Here is a 19,653-nt window from a genome sequence, read left to right as displayed (position 1 = left end):
CCTCTACTGTCCTACACATCACCACCGTGCACGTGAGTTCTACACCCTCTACTACACCCACATCCCTCTCACCCACCCCACTGTGGGTGCTCCTGCCCACCCCACACCCAATTCCAGCTGTGGGAATTCCCTCAGCACAGCACAACAGCTCCTGGGTTTGGGAACACTCAGCCTTTTTCCTACCGGGACACTCAGTTTCAATAAAAAATTACAAACCCAGAGTGGAAGGACAGCACAACCCCAACAGCTGCTGGGGCTGTGGTGTCAGGAGCATTTCGGGGTGAGGAGAGCCAGGGGCAGGATCCGGGAGTGCTCCTGGATGAGGGGAGAGCCAGGGCAGGATCCAGGAGCGTTCCCGGGTGAGAGGGGAGCCAGGGGCAGGATCCGGGAGCGTTCCCGGGTGAGAGGGGAGCCAGGGGCAGGATCCGGGAGCGTTCCCGGGTGAGAGGGGAGCCAGGGGCAGGATCCGGGAGCGTTCCCGGGTGAGAGGGGAGCCAGGGGCAGGATCCGGGAGCGTTCCCGGGTGAGAGGGGAGCCAGGGGCAGGATCCGGGAGCGTTCCCGGGTGAGAGGGGAGCCAGGGGCAGGATCCGGGAGCGTTCCCGGGTGAGAGGGGAGCCAGGGGCAGGATCCGGGAGCGTTCCCGGGTGAGAGGGGAGCCAGGGGCAGGATCCGGGAGCGTTCCCGGGTGAGAGGGGAGCCAGGGGCAGGATCCGGGATGGGACAGCCAGGGGCAGGCTCTGGGAGTGCTCCCGGGTAAGGGGAGAGCCAGGGCAGGATCCGGGGAGCATTCCCGGGTGAGGGGAGCCAGGGGCAGGATCCGGGAGCATTCCTGGGTGAGAGGGGAGCCAGGGGCAGGATCCGGGAGCGTTCCTGGATGAGGGGAGAGCCAGGGGCAGGATCCGGGCTCGTTCCCGGGTGAGAGGGGCGCCAGGGGCAGGATCCGGGGAGCATTCCCGGGTGAGGGGAGCGCGAGGGCAGGATCCAGGAGCGTTCCCGGGTGGGCAAAGCCAGGGGGAGGATCCGGGAGCGTTCCTGGATGAGGGGAGAGCCAGGGGCAGGATCCGGGAGCGTTCCTGGAGGAGGGGAGAGCCAGGGGCAGGATCCGGGCTCGTTCCCGGGTGAGAGGGGCGCCAGGGGCAGGATCCGGGAGCGTTCCTGGAGGAGGGGAGAGCCAGGGGCAGGATCCGGGCTCGTTCCCGGGTGAGAGGGGCGCCAGGGGCAGGATCCGGGAGCGTTCCCAGGTGGGGAGAGCCAGGGGGAGGATCCGGGAGCGTTCCCGGCAGGAAGGGAGCCAGGAAGGGAGCCGGGGCAGGCTCCAGGAGCTGATTCACTGTGCTGAGCAATGCCTGCCCCAGCCACTGAAGCATCACAGACATCCAGACTTGGCAGACGCTTCCTCAGCCTCAGGAGAGGCTCCTTGGGAGCAGCTGAAGTTCAAAACCCTTCAAAACCCTTCAAATTGCAGATTTCAAACATGCAGTCCCAGCCCAAAAAATACCCCAAATCCCCACCCACCCACCCCCTAGCTTGCAGCCCTAGTGAACATCACACTTACCACTTTGGCCACCTAAGAAATAACAGGAATGAGCACTTTGGAATGAGGTTTCTCTTCCAGAGAAAAGTTATTTACAGGACAGACCAGGCTTTGGAAAGTCCCTCAGCCTAGGACCCAAGGAGTTGTCACCTACTCTGCACTGAGTATTGCCATCAGTAAGGACACCACAGGAACATCCTTGGATCCAGGGGCTTGGACAGAAGCCATCAGCTGTGGCTGGTGCCCTGCACGCTGCGGATGCTGATGGATCAGCCTGCTCCCTCCTCCCCAGCCTGGGAAAGGCAGGGAGCTCCTGTGACCCACGTGTCCTCAAAGCTGCTGTGTCCAGGCAGGAGATGGAGCTGACAGCCAGGCAGCAGCACAGGAGGGAAAACATTCCTGTGCCCACAATTCTACCAGGAGCCCCCCGAGGCCCTGCCCCTCTCCGTGGCCAGGCCAGACTGAGGAGCTCCCAGCCAGGAATGAGCCATTTTCCAAGAGACTGTGCTCTCTAGGGAATGGAGCAGCAGGATCTGCACTGGCTGCTTGCTTGCAGTGCAACTCCAGAGATCCAGAGGCTGGGAACACCACACAGGAAGCTCACAGGATTGGCCACTTTGCCTTTCCATAACACCAAGAGGATACAAAAATTGGGATTTTCCCTGTCCAGCCCTAGCACTGCTCCTGCACAGCACTTCCTGGCAGGCAAAACCAACACATTTGGTATTTACTCTGAGTTCCAACCACTGCTTAACCCCACAGCTGGCTTTGGGCAGTATCAACTACGCTCTCAATCTTGGTTTAAAAACAAACAAAAAGTTATTGGCTGAGGTTTGTACCCTGTTTTTACCTGCCTGAGGTGCTACAATTCCCATTCTAACCACGAAGAGCTCGGTGGGGCTGGAGTTTCCTCAGCCACCACCGTATGATCCAACTTTGATGCTGCTTCTCCTGGGTAAAAATACAGAAAGATGGGCAAAGCCAAGGTCTTGCCACTTTCTCACAGAGAAAGCACGTGGCTGTTCCTCCCCAGTTCCAGGGCAGCAGCACTTTGGGATTCAGTTTACTATGCCCTAAAAAGGATTACAGCATTTCCCAGTGCTCGGTTTTCCCCAAGAAGAGTGGTCTGGAGCTCTCCCAAAGTCCTGTCTCCAGCCTACACCTAGGTCAGTTTATCCTGATGCTTCACCTACCCCACTCTACACATCATGGAGGCAGCATAAAATGGAATTCTCTCTCTGTCTGCAAAGAAAAATCTGCAAACACTAAAAAAAAAAAAAAAAAAAAGCCCTGAAAAAAGACACAAACCAGGGCTGACTCCCCTCCTAACCCAACCACTGGAAACAAAGGCATTGTGATACAACATTCCACCTCAAAAAAAGCTCTACAGACATCTAAGTGTGCAAATGTGGGTTTAGCTTTCCTTTTCCCAAGGGATAACTGTAGCCCAGCAGGGACCAAACATTCCATATAAATAAGGCGAGCTTTTTTTTTGTTTTTGCATAGTAGTTACTCAGTGATAGTCCCCCCCCAGTGACCCCTCCTGTGCCCCCCTGCTTTGCCACCGAGCTGAGTCCTGCTCCTCCAGGTCCTGGAGTCCAGAAGAAACCTTGGACACATCCCAAAGGCTCCCTCACCCCAAAAGGTGGGATGAAGAAAACCCTCTGAATTTTGTAGAACTGCTTCACCCTGCGAGCTGTCTCCAAACCCACTGTTGTTTTTAAACATTTGCCGTTCAATTTGGAGGCAATTCTTTTTTTTCTTGTGCCACACATTGGTAATTGCACCACAATTGTCTTGGTTTTGCTGCTCTTTTTGCCAATGTTGCTTTTGCCAATCAGTGCAGCAGCTCAATAAAACCAGCAGCTTATTGAAGTACCCAGAGCCTCTGCAGCACCATCCTCTGCTGCCACCAGCTTTGGTTGTTTTTTACTTTTTTAAATAATATATTTTATAAAAACACCTGCTATTAATATTCCACTGGAGCTCAAAGTGGCTCAGCTTGGGGCAAAGGCACAATTAAAACACCGTGTTTTCCTACAGGACTCTGCATTTATGGTTTGTAGAACAATAGAAATGTACAGCACCAATCCTTGGCTGGGAGGGGATGCGTGTGGGAGTGAGTCCTCAGAGTCCCTCTGCAGGGGCTCTCAAGTCTTTCACCTTTCCCCCAGCAATTGGTTTGGAATCTTCTCTCTCCATCTTGCCCTTGACTGGAATGCTCCCACTTGCTATCAGCTGACCATGGGCTCCACGTCCGTCTCTCTGTCCAAATCATCCTGAATTTCATCTGTGTTTCCTGAGTCACTGCTGGCTACGGAGCTGGGGGATGGAGAATTCCTGCAGGGAAACACAGAGAAAGGTGCAGGCCAAAAGTTAAATATCCATGACTGAAGGAAGAAAAAAAAAAGTCTTACAAGAAAACAGTCAATTTCCCTTCCCAGTACTACTTAAAAACCCCTTTATTAACATTAAACATTGGCATTCCCCCAAGCTATTCAAAAACCCCTTTAGTAACATTAAACTTTTGGTTAAACAGTAAATATCAGTAGAAAAATCAAGGTGCCACCCCAGCCATCCCCTGCTCAAACACAGAGGCTGTCCCAGGTTTACTGATGGGGAAATGGAGAGCAAAGACTCTCAGAATCCCTAATACCCAGAGCCCTGAAAATTGAAAGTTTATCATCTTGTTCTACTGGGGTTGAGCAAGAGATAAGAGAAATCCCTCATAGTGTAAGGTTCTTAACACATGAGAAGATTAAAAACCAAGTTCTTCATGTAAGTCCAGAGTCGAGATTAATTTGGGGTTTTAAGAGTTCTAAATCTGAGATGTTAAAGACTGGAAGTCCAGCTGAGCTGGAGCTCCCTGTGTTTAGGAGCAGCTCCTGAACCCCTGGGGCTGTTCCAAGGTACAGGACCCCACTCTCTGCTGCAGACCCCCTTTCAGGGCTGATCTGGGACACAAGATTCTCCAAAGGACAAGGCCATCAAGTGACAGTGTTGCCTTTAGCCCAAGCTGACAGGAACTGATGCCTTAAGTTTTAGCTTTCATATTTCTCAGATTCTGTGCTGCATTGGTGTATAACTCTGAACTTCATACAGAGCGTTAGCAAGTTCTCCTCACAGTTTAGTCAGACAAAACAATCCTTTTCCAGCCCCAGAACCAGGGGAAACTATTGCAGCTTCAGGCCCAAAAGCAAACTGGGGAGAAGCAAACTGAGAGAATGTGACTTCATTACCTGAAGCTGTAATTGGACAATTAACCCACAATATACAAATGGGCTAAATTTACAAAAGTGTGAAAACTGATCCCCCATGGTCCATCTTGGGTGTAGCCTCGGCCAGGCTCTTGCACTGCCCAAGGTGTATCTTTGAAGGCCTTTTAATAAATCCCTACTTTGTTCCTGTAACAGTGCCTAGCCTCTGCTGCAGGTGCCCTGTGCAGACCCAGGAGGCAATGTGCTGGTACTACTTTTCAGCTTCTTTTTCTGCCTCTGTTGAGGTCAGGATGGAAGGCACTCGAGCTGATAGTTTGGGTCAGACTCAGGTGTTTATTGTTTCTTATCAGTGTTACAGTCTCACAGCAGTGAGTTCTGCACTTCTTCATTAACAAGGCACTAAATGGCCAACAATCTTTTGCTACAAGGTCTTTTAAGGCTATCCAATTAAGAAATGACACCTAAATTAATTTCACTTTTAACCCAATAACAAATCACTCGAAGTTCGCAAAGTGGACTTTTCTGTCCAGTTACAAAATATCACCCAAACCCATGGAGAGGAAGGAAAAAGAAGGTGAAAAAGAAGGTGAAGAAGGTAAAGAAGAAGGAGCTGCCTCTGCCCTAAAACCTGCATTTGGCTCCATATTTATTACGATATTCTAAAACCCCAAATTCTAAGTTTTCCACTCTGTGATATTACACACTTCTAATCAACTCCACACCCATAATCCCAGTGCTACAAATCAATTTTGGAAGCCTTCTCCACAGCCTCAGCTCAATGCAGTGCTCTCCTGGGGGTCAGTGCCCGGCAGCACACAAAGTCTGAAATTCCCAGCATGCAGAACTGCAGCAGGAAGGAGCTGCAGGGGCAGCAGAGGAGCCCTCACCTGTCAGCTGAGCCCTTGATGAGCCTCCTGCAGGTTTCCATCTGCACGTCCAGGCCCCGTTTCATGCTGCACATCTCCATGTACTCGTGCAGGTGCCGGTTCATGTCGCTCTTGGCTGTGGCCAGTTCCAGCTGAAGGACAAAGAATCAGCTTCAGGGCAGGAGCAATCCCACTTTTCCTGCACCTTCACACTGCCTCAGCTGCCCAGAGCCCACCCAAACACCCCACAGTGCACATTTCAGCTCACTGCTCCTGACTGCCAATGCATCCACGAGCCCAGGAAGGGCAATCTGAGCTTCACACTGGTTCTGAACAGCCCTCGAGGGCTTTTCCTGCTCTTGGCACCTTGTTGGTCAACAGGCAGTCATTAATGAAAGCAGCTCCAGGCAGGACAGAGATTGTGGGAAGCTCCAGCTGCTGTTTCTGGCAGCCTGTGAGGCCGTGTCCTGGGAAGCATTTCCCAGGGTGAGGGTGGACATGCAGAACAAAGGGGGGAAAAGACAAATAGTGTGTTTTATTCCCTTTGTTCAGCAGGTTCTCTCTTCACCAGCCTCAGATTTATGCTCAGTGCTGAAGTATGGAGCAATAATAGCCCGGAGAATGGCATTTAGAAAAATCCCCAGGGCACGCCAGAGGGAAATGCCTTTGCATTGTTGGATATATGGACATTCCTGCTTCCCTCTGGGACACCCCAGAGCACAGCGCTGTGCTGTGTCCATCCACCAGGAACAACTCCCCTTCCTCACCTCTATCTGCCCTATTGTCTCCTGGTATTCCTTGTCTCTCGTTTTGAAGAAAGACTCTGTCTCGTGGATCAAGTTTCCCAGGTTTTCTTCCTGCAGGGGAGAGGAGGACACAAAAAATCAGCAAAGGAATTCAGGAGAGAACTGAAGATTTTATTTAACCTCCCTGGAAATGCAGGTTATTGTGTTCCTTCATGCACTGATTTTTTAAAGACATTTTTTCACGGGCCAGGACTATTCTTCCTCAATCTGGAATACCAGGAAAACACATTTCTGTGCCACGACCACAGCTCTGGACACACAAAGGCGAGGTCTGATCAAGGCTCCAGCAATTAAACCCATGCACCTGCTGCATTCCAAAGCACCAACCCCCTGGATTGTCCTGAGCCTTTCACAGCCTGAACACACTTGGACAGACTGAAATTGCTCTCCAGCCATGAAACTTTTCATTTTCCCTGCACTGACCATGCTGCTACTCCCAGCTTTGCACTGGAATTCTCATTTTCCAGTTACAGATCATCACCCTCCAGTGCACACACGGATTCCCACTGGAATTCCTGCACTGCTGGATAAAGCAGGAACAAATGCTGTCCCACAGGAAAGCTCCCCCTTTGGACTGACAGCACAGTCTGGGCTCCCAAACACACAGAGCTGCTTGGTGCAGCCCACAGAGCTGCTTGGTGCTGTCACTGTTCCCTCTTTCAAGCCTTCAGCCACCTCCGTTTTCCATTAAAAAATTATCCTCAATTTAACACAACTGCACCAATAGTGTTAATGGGGTTTCCATGCTCTGGCCACATCTGTGGCAGATTTACAGGGCTCATTCCTGGTACCCACACCAGGCTACCCAGCCTGGAGTTACAAGAATCATCCCGCTGATCCTTTTATATGCAGAAGAGCTTTAAGGAGGAAGGTCATGAAAGAAGGTGGCGAGGGCAGCGTGTAAGAACTTGAAAGGAATAAAACCCACGGAAGGAAGATTCAGGCATGTAAAGCACATGTTAAAGAGCAGGCACAGCTGGAGCAGTCTTTATTCTGAACCTCCATCTACAAGCCAAATCTACCCTTTCCTTGTATAATTTTCATTTAGAAGGATTTAAGCTTCTTAAAATCTTTAGAGTTTCCCCGCGCGGGGCCTGGGCTCGGCGCTATTGCTGTGCTTAGCCAGGCACGCCCGGCGTATGCAAATCAGCTGTCATTAATTCCTGCACGAGGCTCCTCGTTATCACCCTGCCACTCTCCCTCTCCTGTTATCGCTGCCACTCTCCTGCTCCTCTTATCCCTGTGCCACTCTCTGTCCCTGTTATCCCCCTGCCACTCTCCCTCTCCTGTTATCGCTGCCGCTCTCCTGCTCCTCTTAACCCTGTGCCACTCTCTGTGTTATCCCTGTGCCACTCCCTGCTCCTGTTATCCCTGGGCCACTCTCTGTCCCTGTTATCCCCCTGCCACTCTCCCTCTCCTGTTATCGCTGCCGCTCTCCTGCTCCTCTTAACCCTGTGCCACTCTCTGTGTTATCCCTGTGCCACTCCCTGCTCCTGTTATCCCTGGGCCACTCTCTGTCCCTGTTATCCCCCTGCCACTCTCCCTCTCCTGTTATCGCTGCCGCTCTCCTGCTCCTCTTAACCCTGTGCCACTCTCTGTGTTATCCCTGTGCCACTCCCTGCTCCTGTTATCCCTGGGCCACTCTCTGTCCCTGTTATCCCCCTGCCACTCTCCCTCTCCTGTTATCGCTGCCGCTCTCCTGCTCCTCTTAACCCTGTGCCACTCTCTGTGTTATCCCTGTGCCACTCCCTGCTCCTGTTATCCCTGGGCCACTCTCTGTCCCTGTTATCCCCCTGCCACTCTCCCTCTCCTGTTATCGCTGCCGCTCTCCTGCTCCTCTTAACCCTGTGCCACTCTCTGTGTTATCCCTGTGCCACTCCCTGCTCCTGTTATCCCTGGGCCACTCTCTGTCCCTGTTATCCCCCTGCCACTCTCCCTCTCCTGTTATCGCTGCCGCTCTCCTGCTCCTCTTAACCCTGTGCCACTCTCTGTGTTATCCCTGTGCCACTCCCTGCTCCTGTTATCCCTGGGCCACTCTCTGTCCCTGTTATCCCCCTGCCACTCTCCCTCTCCTGTTATCGCTGCCGCTCTCCTGCTCCTCTTAACCCTGTGCCACTCTCTGTGTTATCCCTGTGCCACTCCCTGCTCCTGTTATCCCTGGGCCACTCTCTGTCCCTGTTATCCCGGTGCCACTCTCTGTCCCCGTTATCCCCCTGCTGCTCTGTGCTGCAGCTCCCCGCGGTTTCTGCAGCCCCAGCAGTTCCCAGTAATCCCCAGAGGCTCCCTGAGCTCTGGATGGATGATCCAGGAATGGAGAGGTGGAACAGGAACACGCCCTGGCAGCCAGACATCCCCCAGGCTGCTGCCTCAGCATCTTCCCTGGCTGGGAGGCAGCGGGATCATCTCCCACCTCCCAGCCTGTGCTGCTCAGGATGCAGTAACACGGCCATTCCCAGCCATTCCATCATTCCCAGGCTGTTCCCTGCCATTCCCAGGCTATTCCCAGAAATTCCATCATTCCCAGCCCACTCCCAGCCAGTCCCAGCCCCACTGCCTGCCACTCCCAGCCCATTTCCATCCATTCCCAGATATTACCAGACTGTTCCCTGCCACTCCCAGCCATTCCCAGCCATTGCCTGTCATTCCTAGCCCATTCCCAGCCCTCTCCAGGCTGGTTTACAAGGCTCTGGAGTGGCTGGATTAACTGCCTTTCCCTGGGATTTTAGGATTAAAAGAAAGCTGTTCATTATCCACCACTGCCAGCAGATCCCCACTGACTGGGCAGAGGGAAGCCCAAGATTCACGGGTCCAGAGGATCCCTGGGGCTTTTTGTGGTCCTGCAGCCACAGGTTCTTTGTCTGGAATGGGATTTACACCCTTCAACACCTCCCCAGAGCACGCCGAGGTTGCTCAGCTCCCCACAGGAACAACTGTGCAACCCCTGCCCTGCACTCCACATGTTATCATAATAAAGTGTGAATGATGACTCACAGAGAAAGTGAGGTGCTGTGGAAGATCACAGAATCCCAGACTGGTTTGGGCTGCAAGAACCAGTCTGGAATTAAAGTTCACCTAATTCTACCCCCTGCCATGGGCAGGGACACCTTCCACTGTCTCAGGCTGCTCCCAAGCCCTGTCCAGCCTGGCCTTGGACACTTCCAGGGATGGAGCAGCCACAGCACCTCTGTGTCGGGGCCTCCCCACCCTCACAGGGAAGGATTTTTTCCTAAAATCAATTCTAAACCTCCCTCCTCTCAGCTCAGAGCTTTAGAGAAAGCTCTGAAGGGTGAGAAATTCCCTGATGCTCCTGGAACAGACACCTTGGATCCTTCACCTCTCACTCAGTATTTTAAATACTCAGTCTGAAGGAGCCAAGGAAGTTTGGCCAATAAAGTGATTGCACAGACTACAAATCAACCACAGAGGGAAAGCACCAAGAGGATTTTAAAATCAAAGTCAGTCTGTGTGGCAAACTAGATCACCAGTCCAACACCCACAGGGTCAAATGGCTGTAAAGGAGCAGCTGAGGGAGAGTTTCTGCAGAGAAGAGCTGGAGAAAATAACAGGAATGAACTCACCTCTCCTTGGAGGTCAATGGAGGGGTTGCAGTTGGTGAAGTCCTCCCACAGCAGCAGCGTTTCCTCGTTCTCCTCCCACGTCAAACTGTCACAGTCGTCATCGAAATCAAACGTCTCACGGCTGAGAGAGCAAACAGGCATTAGCCAAAGCACTCCAGCCCCACTCCTTCAGCCCTTTAATTAACTGTCTAGAAAAATGGGCTATGAGAGCTGAATGGGGGACAATGTAGCAGCTGGAAATCCTCACAGCTTTTAGCAACAGCCTGTGCCCAGGCCAGGCCCCTCTCTGCTGGGCTCCCTGCCACCCCACGGCAGAATAAAAGATCCTTGTTGGAGCACAAGGCCTGGCTCTGCCCTCCAGATGGAGCTGCACAGTAGCTTCCCCTGTTTACAAAACCACAGAAATGTTTGGAGCTGTTCTGTCCTCCAAAGGAAAGGAGCCCAAACACAGCTCGGGGGATGGCACAGGGCTCAGAACCCACGCGGGTTTCACAGGGGAGCTCAGCCAAGGGCTCCCCTGCAGCCTTGGAACACACCAGGGCTGGGAGGAACCAGGGCTGGAGGAACAGGGGCTGGGAGGAACCAGGGCTGGAAGGAACAGGGGCTGGAAGGAAGCAGGGCTGGGAGGAACAGGGGCTGGGAGGAACCAGGGCTGGAGGAACAGGGGCTGGGAGGAACAGGGGCTGGAAGGAAGCAGGGCTGGGAGGAACAGGGGCTGGGAGGAACAGGGGCTGGAAGGAACAGGGGCTGGGAGGAAGCAGGGCAGGAAGGAACAGGGGCTGGGAGGAACAAGGGCTGGGAGGAACAGGGGCTGGGAGGAACAGGGGCTGGGAGGAACAGGGGCTGGAAGGAACAGGGGCTGGAAGGAACAGGGGCTGGAAGGAACCAGGGCTGGAAGGAACAGGGGCTGGAAGGAACCAGGGCTGGAAGGAACAGGGGCTGGAAGGAACAAGGATGAAAAGGCTGAGCCCCTGAGATGTGCAGAGCAGCACAGACACTGCTGCAGCCACTGAGGGCAGAGCACAGGGCAGGAGTGGCCTTTCACACAGTTATCTGCTCTAACCTTGTGCAATAAAGGAAAGTTGCAGAGCACAGAGCACAGAGCAGTAGCTGCTCCCCATCGTGGTTAAGGAGCCCTGACAAAGAGCTGGAATTTCTCCCTGAGCAGCCTGGATTCCAGGCTGATGCATTTTTAAGGCTTTAGCTCACTTCCTCTGAGCTGATAACATCCCAGGAAGGAGCCCCATGCTGCCCCGGGAGGCTGCAGAGCTTGGCAAGGGACAGGAGGTTTGTCTGGATCAGCAGCACTGTAAAAATATCATTTTAAACACTTGGACACTCATGACTGTGCCTTTTGCAAATCCACTTCTTCAAACTGTTTTCTTTTTCCAAGATCTGTCCTGGTCAGAGAGCACAAAGGCTCCTGAGCTGACCTCACACAAAATCCACTGCAGCTCTGATTTTGTGCTACTTAATTCTTAAAATTTAAGTTCATTACAGCTAAAAAGCAAGTTGTTTTGTTCTGTTAATGATATCAGCTCCTCTATTTCTAAGCTATTATTTCCTGCTTCACAAAGACCCCAGGCCCATCCCCAATGAGCCACCAGCACTTTCACCCCAGCTTGGTAGAACAGGGTTCCTGTAGCACTTTGTGCCACGGGTAATAGGACCAGGAGATAAGAATTTCATTGGCAGGACCAAAAACAACTGGGTATCACAGGGCAGGTGTGGGAACAAAATTAAAACCTAGATGCATGACAAACCTAGCAGGTACATTTAACTTGCTTTTTTAAAAAATCCACACACACTGCCTGCTGTCACACTGAATTTAGCAGTGGAGAAGTCAAAAATCTCTATTTATTACACTGATTATTACCGAGGGCCTAAAGACATCTGAAAGGAGCCCTAACAACGGGAATCATCATAGCTTTGGCAAAAACCATCCCTCCCACACAGGGGATTCAGGCAGAAAGGAGAAAATGCTGCCCTGAAACAGAACTCCTGGCAGTGTCTGACAGCAGAGGAGGAGCTGGTGGTGCTCAGACCCCCACAAACCCTGTCCTGCCCTGGGTGGGAAGCCCTGGGAGTTCTGCTCTGCTGTCACTGCAGAGCTGGCAGGGGACACCCCCCATCCCCCTGGGGACACACCCACGGTGCTGCTCAGGGCTCTTCTCTGCCAAAAGAGAACAGCAGAGAGCCCAAAAAGCCTCACCAGGCTGTGGCCACCCCCATCCTGGCCCTGATGGGAGAAGGGGACACAAGGCACACCTCCAGCCACCTCCCGGAACTGCTCAGAGCAGCACCACGTGCTGAGAGTCCCTCCTGGGCTGCTACAAACTTCCTTTGTGGGAGGAATGTGGTTTGGGGTAAAGTTCTGGTTTGGGGTGAAGTTTTAGGCAAAAAGATTTAGTTTAGGGGTAAAGCTTTAGGCAAAATAAACTCCAATGTGGGAGTTATTCAATTATTCAACTCCAATTATTCAAATGTGGGAGACTGAACTTTGCAGCAACAGCTGACAACTCCAACGTTCCTGACATCTAGAAATTATTGTCCACTGATCTTCCAGAGAGATCCACCCCTCCCATTTGCCTGCAGCCCAACTGAAAAACATCCCAAAAAACTTGAGAGGTTTCTATCCACCCCAAGCTGAGTTTTCAGTTCAAATTCTATCCAGCCAAGCAGCAGCAAACTCCAGAAATCAAATATTCAGCCCAAGATGCAGAACAGACTCCCGGTTTTGACTCTTTTTTGTTGCATTTTTCCTCTTTTGCAGCAACCCAGAATAGCAAAATCAGTTTGTATTTTTTATATCCTATGTATTCCTCCCACTTGAGGGAGGAGCAGAAATCTGATCATTTTATTTGAACTTCCCCAAAGCCTCCTGGCCTGTGCCACGCTGCCGGCTCAGAGCTTCCAGGCTCAGGCTGCCTGTCAGGAGCAGTTTTCCCGGGGTACTCACAGCTGGTTGAACATCCTCTTCATCTCATCCGTGATGTTGAGGGAGCAGCTGACCTCGTCATCCGAGAACCTCCCGTTGTCGGCGTCCTGCTCCGACAGCTCCTCGTCCGACGGCAGCTTCCGCTCCTTCTTCTTGGAAGCCACCTGGGGTGGAGAGAGCAGCAGTGACTGCAGGGCTCAGGGAGGGGAATGGGGGTGCAAGGAGAGGAGAGGAAAGGAGCTAGGGCTCAGTGGGGGTGGCAGCTCCCGGGGTGCAGGGATTCCAGCGGGCACGGGGCACAGGAAGCAGCTGGGGAGAGCAAAGCGAGCTGCAGGCTGCCAGCGCTCGGGGATGTCCGTGTGCTCACTGAGCCCGGCCTGGCACCTGCCAGAGGCCATGCAGAGGCTGGGATGAGCCAGGGAAAGGCTGGGATGAGCCAGGGCAAAGCAGAAGGGGCAGCAGTGCCCGAGCAGAGAGCAGTGACAGAACTCTGCCTCTCCTGCCACCACCACAGGTGTGGCCTCCAGCACAGAACCCCAGCAAGGAACAGACAGGAAACCTTTCCAGAGAGCCTTTATTCCAGGGAGGAATTCCAGAGAGCCTTTATTCCAGGGAATAAATTTCCCACCCCCAGCAGCAGATTGAGGATCCTCAGCACACAAGAAGGGTTGGCTGAGCCATGGAAAAGCCTGGACAGCCCCCAAGATATGAAGTTCAGAGAACTCAAGGGACAGCCCTGCAAGGGGCACAGAGGGAACACACAGGATGCTCCTAGAGCATCCCAGAGGGCTGGGAACACACAGATTTATCCCAGAGAATCCCACAGAGATGGGAACACACAGATTTATCCCAGAGGATCCCACAGAGATGGGAACACACAGGAGGCTCCTAGAGCATCCCAGAGGTCTGGGAACACACAGAATTATCCCAGAGGATCCCAGAGGGCTGGGAACACACAGGATGCTCCCGGATCCCAGAGGATCCCAGAGGGCTGGGAACACACAGGATGCTCCCGGATCCCAGAGGATCCCAGAGGGCTGGGAACACACAGGATGCTCCCGGATCCCAGAGGATCCCAGAGGGCTGGGAACACACAGGATGCTCCCGGATCCCAGAGGATCCCAGAGGGCTGGGAACACACAGGATGCTCCCAGATCCCAGAGGATCCCAGAGGGCTGGGAACACAGGATGCTCCCAGCTGGTGCCAGAACCACAAACACACAATCCACTCCCAAGCTACAGCAGTTTTCCCTCTTCTTGGCACACAAACCATCCCTTGCTGGCCTTGTTCTCCAAGGTGTCGTTCTATCCCAGAGGGCTGGGAACACACAGAATTATCCCAGAGGATCCCAGAGGGCTGGGAACACACAGAATTATCCCAGAGGATCCCAGAGGGCTGGGAACACACAGAATTATCCCAGAGGATCCCACAGAGATGGGAACACACAGAATTATCCCAGAGGATCCCAGAGGGCTGGGAACACACAGGATGCTCCCAGATCCCAGAGGATCCCAGAGGGCTGGGAACACAGGATGCTCCCAGCTGGTGCCAGAACCACAAACACACAATCCACTCCCAAGCTACAGCAGTTTTCCCTCTTCTTGGCACACAAACCATCCCTTGCTGGCCTTGTTCTCCAAGGTGTCGTTCTCCTGGTCATTTTAACCCCTGCAGGCCTGACCAGGAGTGTGCTCTGCAGTCACCTCTGAGCAGAAAGACTCAGCAATTCTCCTCAGAGACAAGGAGGAGGCCCTGGCACTATACAGTGGCTCAACCTGCCAGAGAAATAGTTCTCCTTTGAGGAGGTTTGAGTCTTTTGGGGAACACAGGGGGAAAAAAAACCATCAAACATTTCAGCACCTTCACAAAAGAGCCCACAAGGATCTTTTAGTGTTTCTGGACAGCACTTAGCACACAGTGTGCTATCACTACACACAGAAAAGCATCAGATTTACTGAAAGCCTGAGCAAGACACATTGAGATGGAAGCAGAAAGAAGGTGGGTTAATCAGAGCTGAAACTGCAGTTGTGACACTGGGAGTGACAGCCTTGATCCAGGCAGAGCTGTCACTGCTCGCTTTTGGAGCAAATTAAAGGACTTTCCTTCGAGCTCCAAGGAGCTCCAAGGAAAGCAACTGGAGCAGCCAGAGCTCACCATCACAGAAATGTTATTTCTGGCCACAGAGCTCGAGCCAGAAATAAGAACATTCAGATGACAGTTCCACAAGCTTAAAACCTGTCACTTGTGAAGGGAACAAATGGGAGGGAGGAATTACACAAACCTAGACCCTGTAACACTGCTTTTTTTCCCTGCATTAAGTACAGACTAACATCAGACTCACAGCATAGCTTAAAGATCATCCTGGGACTCCTTTTTTGTTAAACTCTCTTCACTTTGTGCTCCTGGTGCTGCAGCAGCTCCTGCAGCAGAGCCACCCTGACAGACAGCGGGGGAAATACGGCTATGGAGAGGGAGTTCAAGAAAAGGCAAATGACCTGGGCCACACTGCTCAGCCCTGCTCCCTCTGCCCTGCCCTATGGAAAATTCAGGGCCTAATCACCTGGAAAATCTTGGAAACGTCTTCCGAGTTGCGCTGCTGCGCGACATCGCACAGCTTGGCCGTGATATCGATTCGGCGGCAGATGTCCATGTCCACCTTCATGGCCTTTTCTTGGATCTTTGTGTCCAGGTCTGTCATTGGCTGCAGGAAGGACAGCAGGGATTATCTTCTATTATTAGACAGTTCAGGCAAGAAGAGATACCCCACAGTATCTCTGGAACCCCAGGCCACACCAGTGCTAAACATCACACCCTGTCCTCGGGCAGCAGAGCACGGGCAGTCTCAGGACTCCACAGCTCACCCCTGATTCTAACCAAGTTCCAACTCAGAGGGATTTGCCATGGAAAAAAAACCTGCACCCACCCCAGAACAACTGCTCAGTGTGGCAAGGGGAGCCTTGGTGGGTCAGGAACAGGGCGGGACAATGCAATGCCCAGAGAGGCTGAGGCTGCCCCGGCCCTGGAAGTGCTCAAGCTGGGCTTGGAGCACCCTGGGACAGTGGAAGGAGTCCCTGCTCATGCCATGTCCTGAAGGTCCCCTCCATCCCAAACCATTCTGGGATTCCATAAATAACACTTCAAAAATGGAGAGCAACCCCTGTGCAGCGTGTGCAGGGCAGAGTGAAATGTCAATCCTGGTGAGGATGCAACACTTCCCCTCTTTCAGACACAAAAGTTGTGCCTGCACAGAGGAGCTGCTGATAAACCAGAATCCAGGCTCCACAGCAACTGCACACAGAGCATGGGACCAGCAAATCCTGACTGGATCCAAGGAGGTCCATGAAAACCTTGCCACAGAGAACACTCCTCACTGGCACTAACCTGGCTTCCAGCCCAGCAAAAGTCCTGCATGAAAATTTCTGTGTGAAAAATACTGCCTTGTAGTAGCTCTAATTGCTGAGATACTCCCACTCAGACAGAACATCTGGCTTCTTATGAGGGAAGAAACATTAAAAAACCCCAAAGCATATTTTCCATCCTAGCAGAGACGTGCTCTCCTGGACAGTTCCACTCCTAAGCTGTGCTTCCACCTGGGACACAAAAGTGGAAAAACCTTTTGCAGACCATTCTTAAACAACAAATCTCATTTCTAAGAGAAAACTTTGGGCTTTTTGTTGGTTTGATTTTCCCACCATTTTTAGTTTTAAATTTTTACACAGTCTTCTCCAGGCCCTGTGAACCACCTTTAGAGTCTGAGCTTTTTATTTTAAATTTTTACACAGAGTCTTCTCCAGGCCCTGTGAACCACCTTTAGAGTCTGAGCTTTTTATTTTAAATTTTTACACAGAGTCTTCTCCAGGCCCTGTGAACCACCTTTAGAGTCTGAGCTTTTTATTTTAAATTTTTACACAGTCTTCTCCAGCCCCTGTGAACCACCTCTGGAGCTTTGTGTTTTCCAGACACTCTGAGGAAAATAAATCTCTCAACACTGACACACTCGACACAATCTCACCCACTGAGCTGCTGATCCTTATCTGCAGGAAGGAAAGAGCCACGTGCCAACATTTTGCACTTCTCTATTCTAAATATTTGCCTAGTGAGGCTCAAAGCAAGCACTCCCAGTGCTTTCCTCGGGTTCCCTCATCCCTTGGAGCCTGCCCAGAGCACTTTCCCTGAGCCCAGAGGATGTTTGCCTGCAGCACCACCTCCCTCTGCACACACAGCAGCTCCTGGGTGAATGAAGTCAGGCCCCAGCCCCAGCAGCCTCTCCCCTCCAGGCTCCAGCCCAGCACGGCCACCCTTGATTAACCACCAGAAGGACACACAGCTAATTGCCAAATTTCCCATGAGCAGATCTAGTGGCCCTGAGAGAATGGATGTGACACCTGGGAGCGGGTTCTGCAGGTTTCTGTGAAGTCAGGAGAAGGCTGTTGTTTGCAAAAATTACAGAATAAATCAGCGTAACAGGGTTTATTCCTCAGACAAGTGGCTTCAGCACTACCTCAGACTTACTGAGAAAGGCACCTTAATGTTCACCTGGCTTATCTTTCCAGATATCTGCATGATCTCACTTCGAAATAAAAGAATTTTATCCACTCAGGGCCTAAAAGATCCTCTGGCTTTGAAGAGAGCTCAGTATCTAATGAGACATGAGGAAACTCCTGAGAAAACAAGACTTTTTTTTTTTTTTTTTTTTTAAGCCATGAGGTTGAACCAGCCCTGGAAGCAAAGCCAGTACCTGAACCAGAATTCGTCTTTTCAGAGCTCATTAAGGGAGATGGGAAACACTTATTCCTCCCTGTGAGGGTGGGCAGGCCCTGGCACAGGGTGCCCAGAGCAGCTGGGGCTGCCCCTGGATCCCTGGCAGTGCCAAAGGCCAGGCTGGATGGGGCTTGGAGCAGCCTGGGACAGGGGAAGGTGTCCCTGCCATGGCAGGGGGTGGAACAGGATGATCTTTAAGCTCCTTCCAACCCAAAGCAGTTCATGATTCCACACAATGTGCTCCTTTAGGAACAGGATTTTTTTGCAGGACTCCAGGCGAAGTCCCCGTGCCAGCAGCTCCTGGAGCTGCACAGGGCTGAGCCTGCTCCCCAGGCTGGGACTTCTCCAGCCCTTTTCTCCCAGATCCGAGGCTGCCCAGCAGCTGTGGGGAAGGGAGGGGAGGGCAGAGTCCTGGTTATGGGTAAGCAGCAGCTAATGCATCTCCACACAGACCAGACAGGAAGCAGGGGAGGGGGATCTGTCTGATGCATTAGATCCCAGCAGCCATCGGATGATCTTTAAGCTCCCTCGCTAATTACACAGCAGCACTCGCTAATCACCTGCTGTGGATGAAGCCATGTGCAGGACACACACCCACAGAGGGCCCTCTGTACTTACATCACTCATCAGACCCTTAAAGACCACCAGCTCTGCCTTCAGCCTCTCAATCTTCTCATTCAGCTCCTCCTGGAGAGCTTCTGCTTCCTGGGCCTCCTGCAAGGGAAAACACCCGGGAGGTGAGAGGGGAGAGCCCAGCACAGCTTCCCACTCAGCCTGAGCAGGCTGGTTAAAAAGGGGGTTAGAATGGAACTCCATTCTTCAGTGACATTTAATTGTTATCCTCCGTTGTAAATTCCACTCCCTCCTCCCACTTTGTCACAACTTCATCACAAATTTCATCATTTCCTGCTCCAGCTTCCCAACATTAGCACTGACCTCTGCAGCAGCACAGCTGCCTAGCCAGAAGGCCAATTTTTAATGAAAAGACAAATAAAATGCTGAGCAGCATGAGGAGAGGTGCAGAAACCCCTGCACCTTTCACCCCAAACTGCCCAAACCTCACCTCTCTCAGGGTTTCCACCATGGATTCCAGGCTCATCCTTCTGGTCAGCTCCTCTTCCCATCTGAAAGACAAGAGGTGCAAAGTGTTAATGACAGAGAAAAGTGGTTTTTCCCCTCAGAATCACAAGTGTTCTGATGGCTGTGGGAGGATGACAGTTACTGGAAATGCAGAGCAGATGGTCTCCCTCAAACAGAACAGGGAGTCTGTGAGGGAAGGAAAGCTGTCTCCACTTTTATTGGGACCAGCATTCCTCCTGCTCTCCCACACAGCAGAATCAGGGAATCACAGAGCTTTGGGCTGGGAAGGAGCTCAAAGATCCCATTCCTGGGATCCATCCCCTCAAAGATCACCTTCCACTATCCCAGGCTGTTCCAGCCTAGCCTTGGACACTGCCAGGGATCCAGGGGCAGCCTCAGCACTGCTGGGCAGCCTGTCCCAGGCCCCATCCTCACAGGAACAATTCCTTCTTCATTTCTAACCTAAATGTCCCCTCTTTCAGTTCATTTGACATTTGGCTGCAAATGAGGTGGGAAGTTTTCAGTCCAGAAAGAATCCAGGAACTTATGTCAATCAAAAATGTTCCAGTTTCCCAGCTCAGTCCAAGCAGTCCATGTGTTTCTGTGCCTCCTGTATCCAAATCCTCACTCATCTCCATGCCTCAGCCACTTCCCAGCCCTCCAGCTGCCAGGAGAACACTGCAACAATCCCCGAGTGCTGGGTGCCCACCCTCAGTGCCGGGGGTGGCAGGGAAGGAGACAGAGCTGAAGTTTAATTAAAGCTCACACAGTGTCTGAGGTCATTAGTGGGGCTCTGAGCAGCCTGGCCTGTGGAAGGGAATGAAACAAGATGACTTTAAGGCTGTTTCCAACCCAAATCGTTCTGGGGT

At 52.3% G+C, this 19,653-nt stretch overlaps 1 protein-coding gene across 2 annotated transcripts in view; it reads right to left on the bottom strand.

Moving 5' to 3' along the window:
• Positions 1-1,536: 1,536 nt before the first annotated feature.
• Positions 1,537-19,653, bottom strand: part of IFFO2 (intermediate filament family orphan 2) — a 45,710-nt gene continuing 27,593 nt past the window's right edge. The window contains exons 2-9 of one of the 2 annotated variants that reach the window (XM_041419581.1): positions 18,768-18,828; positions 18,323-18,418; positions 15,504-15,644; positions 12,964-13,106; positions 10,005-10,125; positions 6,388-6,477; positions 5,642-5,772; positions 1,537-3,876 (exon numbers count right to left, since the gene is read on the bottom strand). In XM_041419581.1, the coding sequence (XP_041275515.1) occupies positions 3,771-3,876; positions 5,642-5,772; positions 6,388-6,477; positions 10,005-10,125; positions 12,964-13,106; positions 15,504-15,644; positions 18,323-18,418; positions 18,768-18,828 (889 nt within the window). In that variant the 3' untranslated portion in view covers positions 1,537-3,770. The remainder of the gene's footprint in view (positions 3,877-5,641; positions 5,773-6,387; positions 6,478-10,004; positions 10,126-12,963; positions 13,107-15,503; positions 15,645-18,322; positions 18,419-18,767; positions 18,829-19,653) is intronic. The other variant, XM_041419582.1, reaches the window with a different exon arrangement.

This window comes from Onychostruthus taczanowskii, unplaced genomic scaffold (genome assembly GCF_017590055.1).
Source record: "Onychostruthus taczanowskii isolate IOZ18803 unplaced genomic scaffold, ASM1759005v1 scaffold61, whole genome shotgun sequence".
Classification (NCBI taxonomy): Eukaryota; Metazoa; Chordata; class Aves; order Passeriformes; family Passeridae; genus Onychostruthus; species Onychostruthus taczanowskii.
Note: the sequence above shows the minus strand (reverse complement) of the source record. Positions and strands in the feature narration are given on the sequence as shown.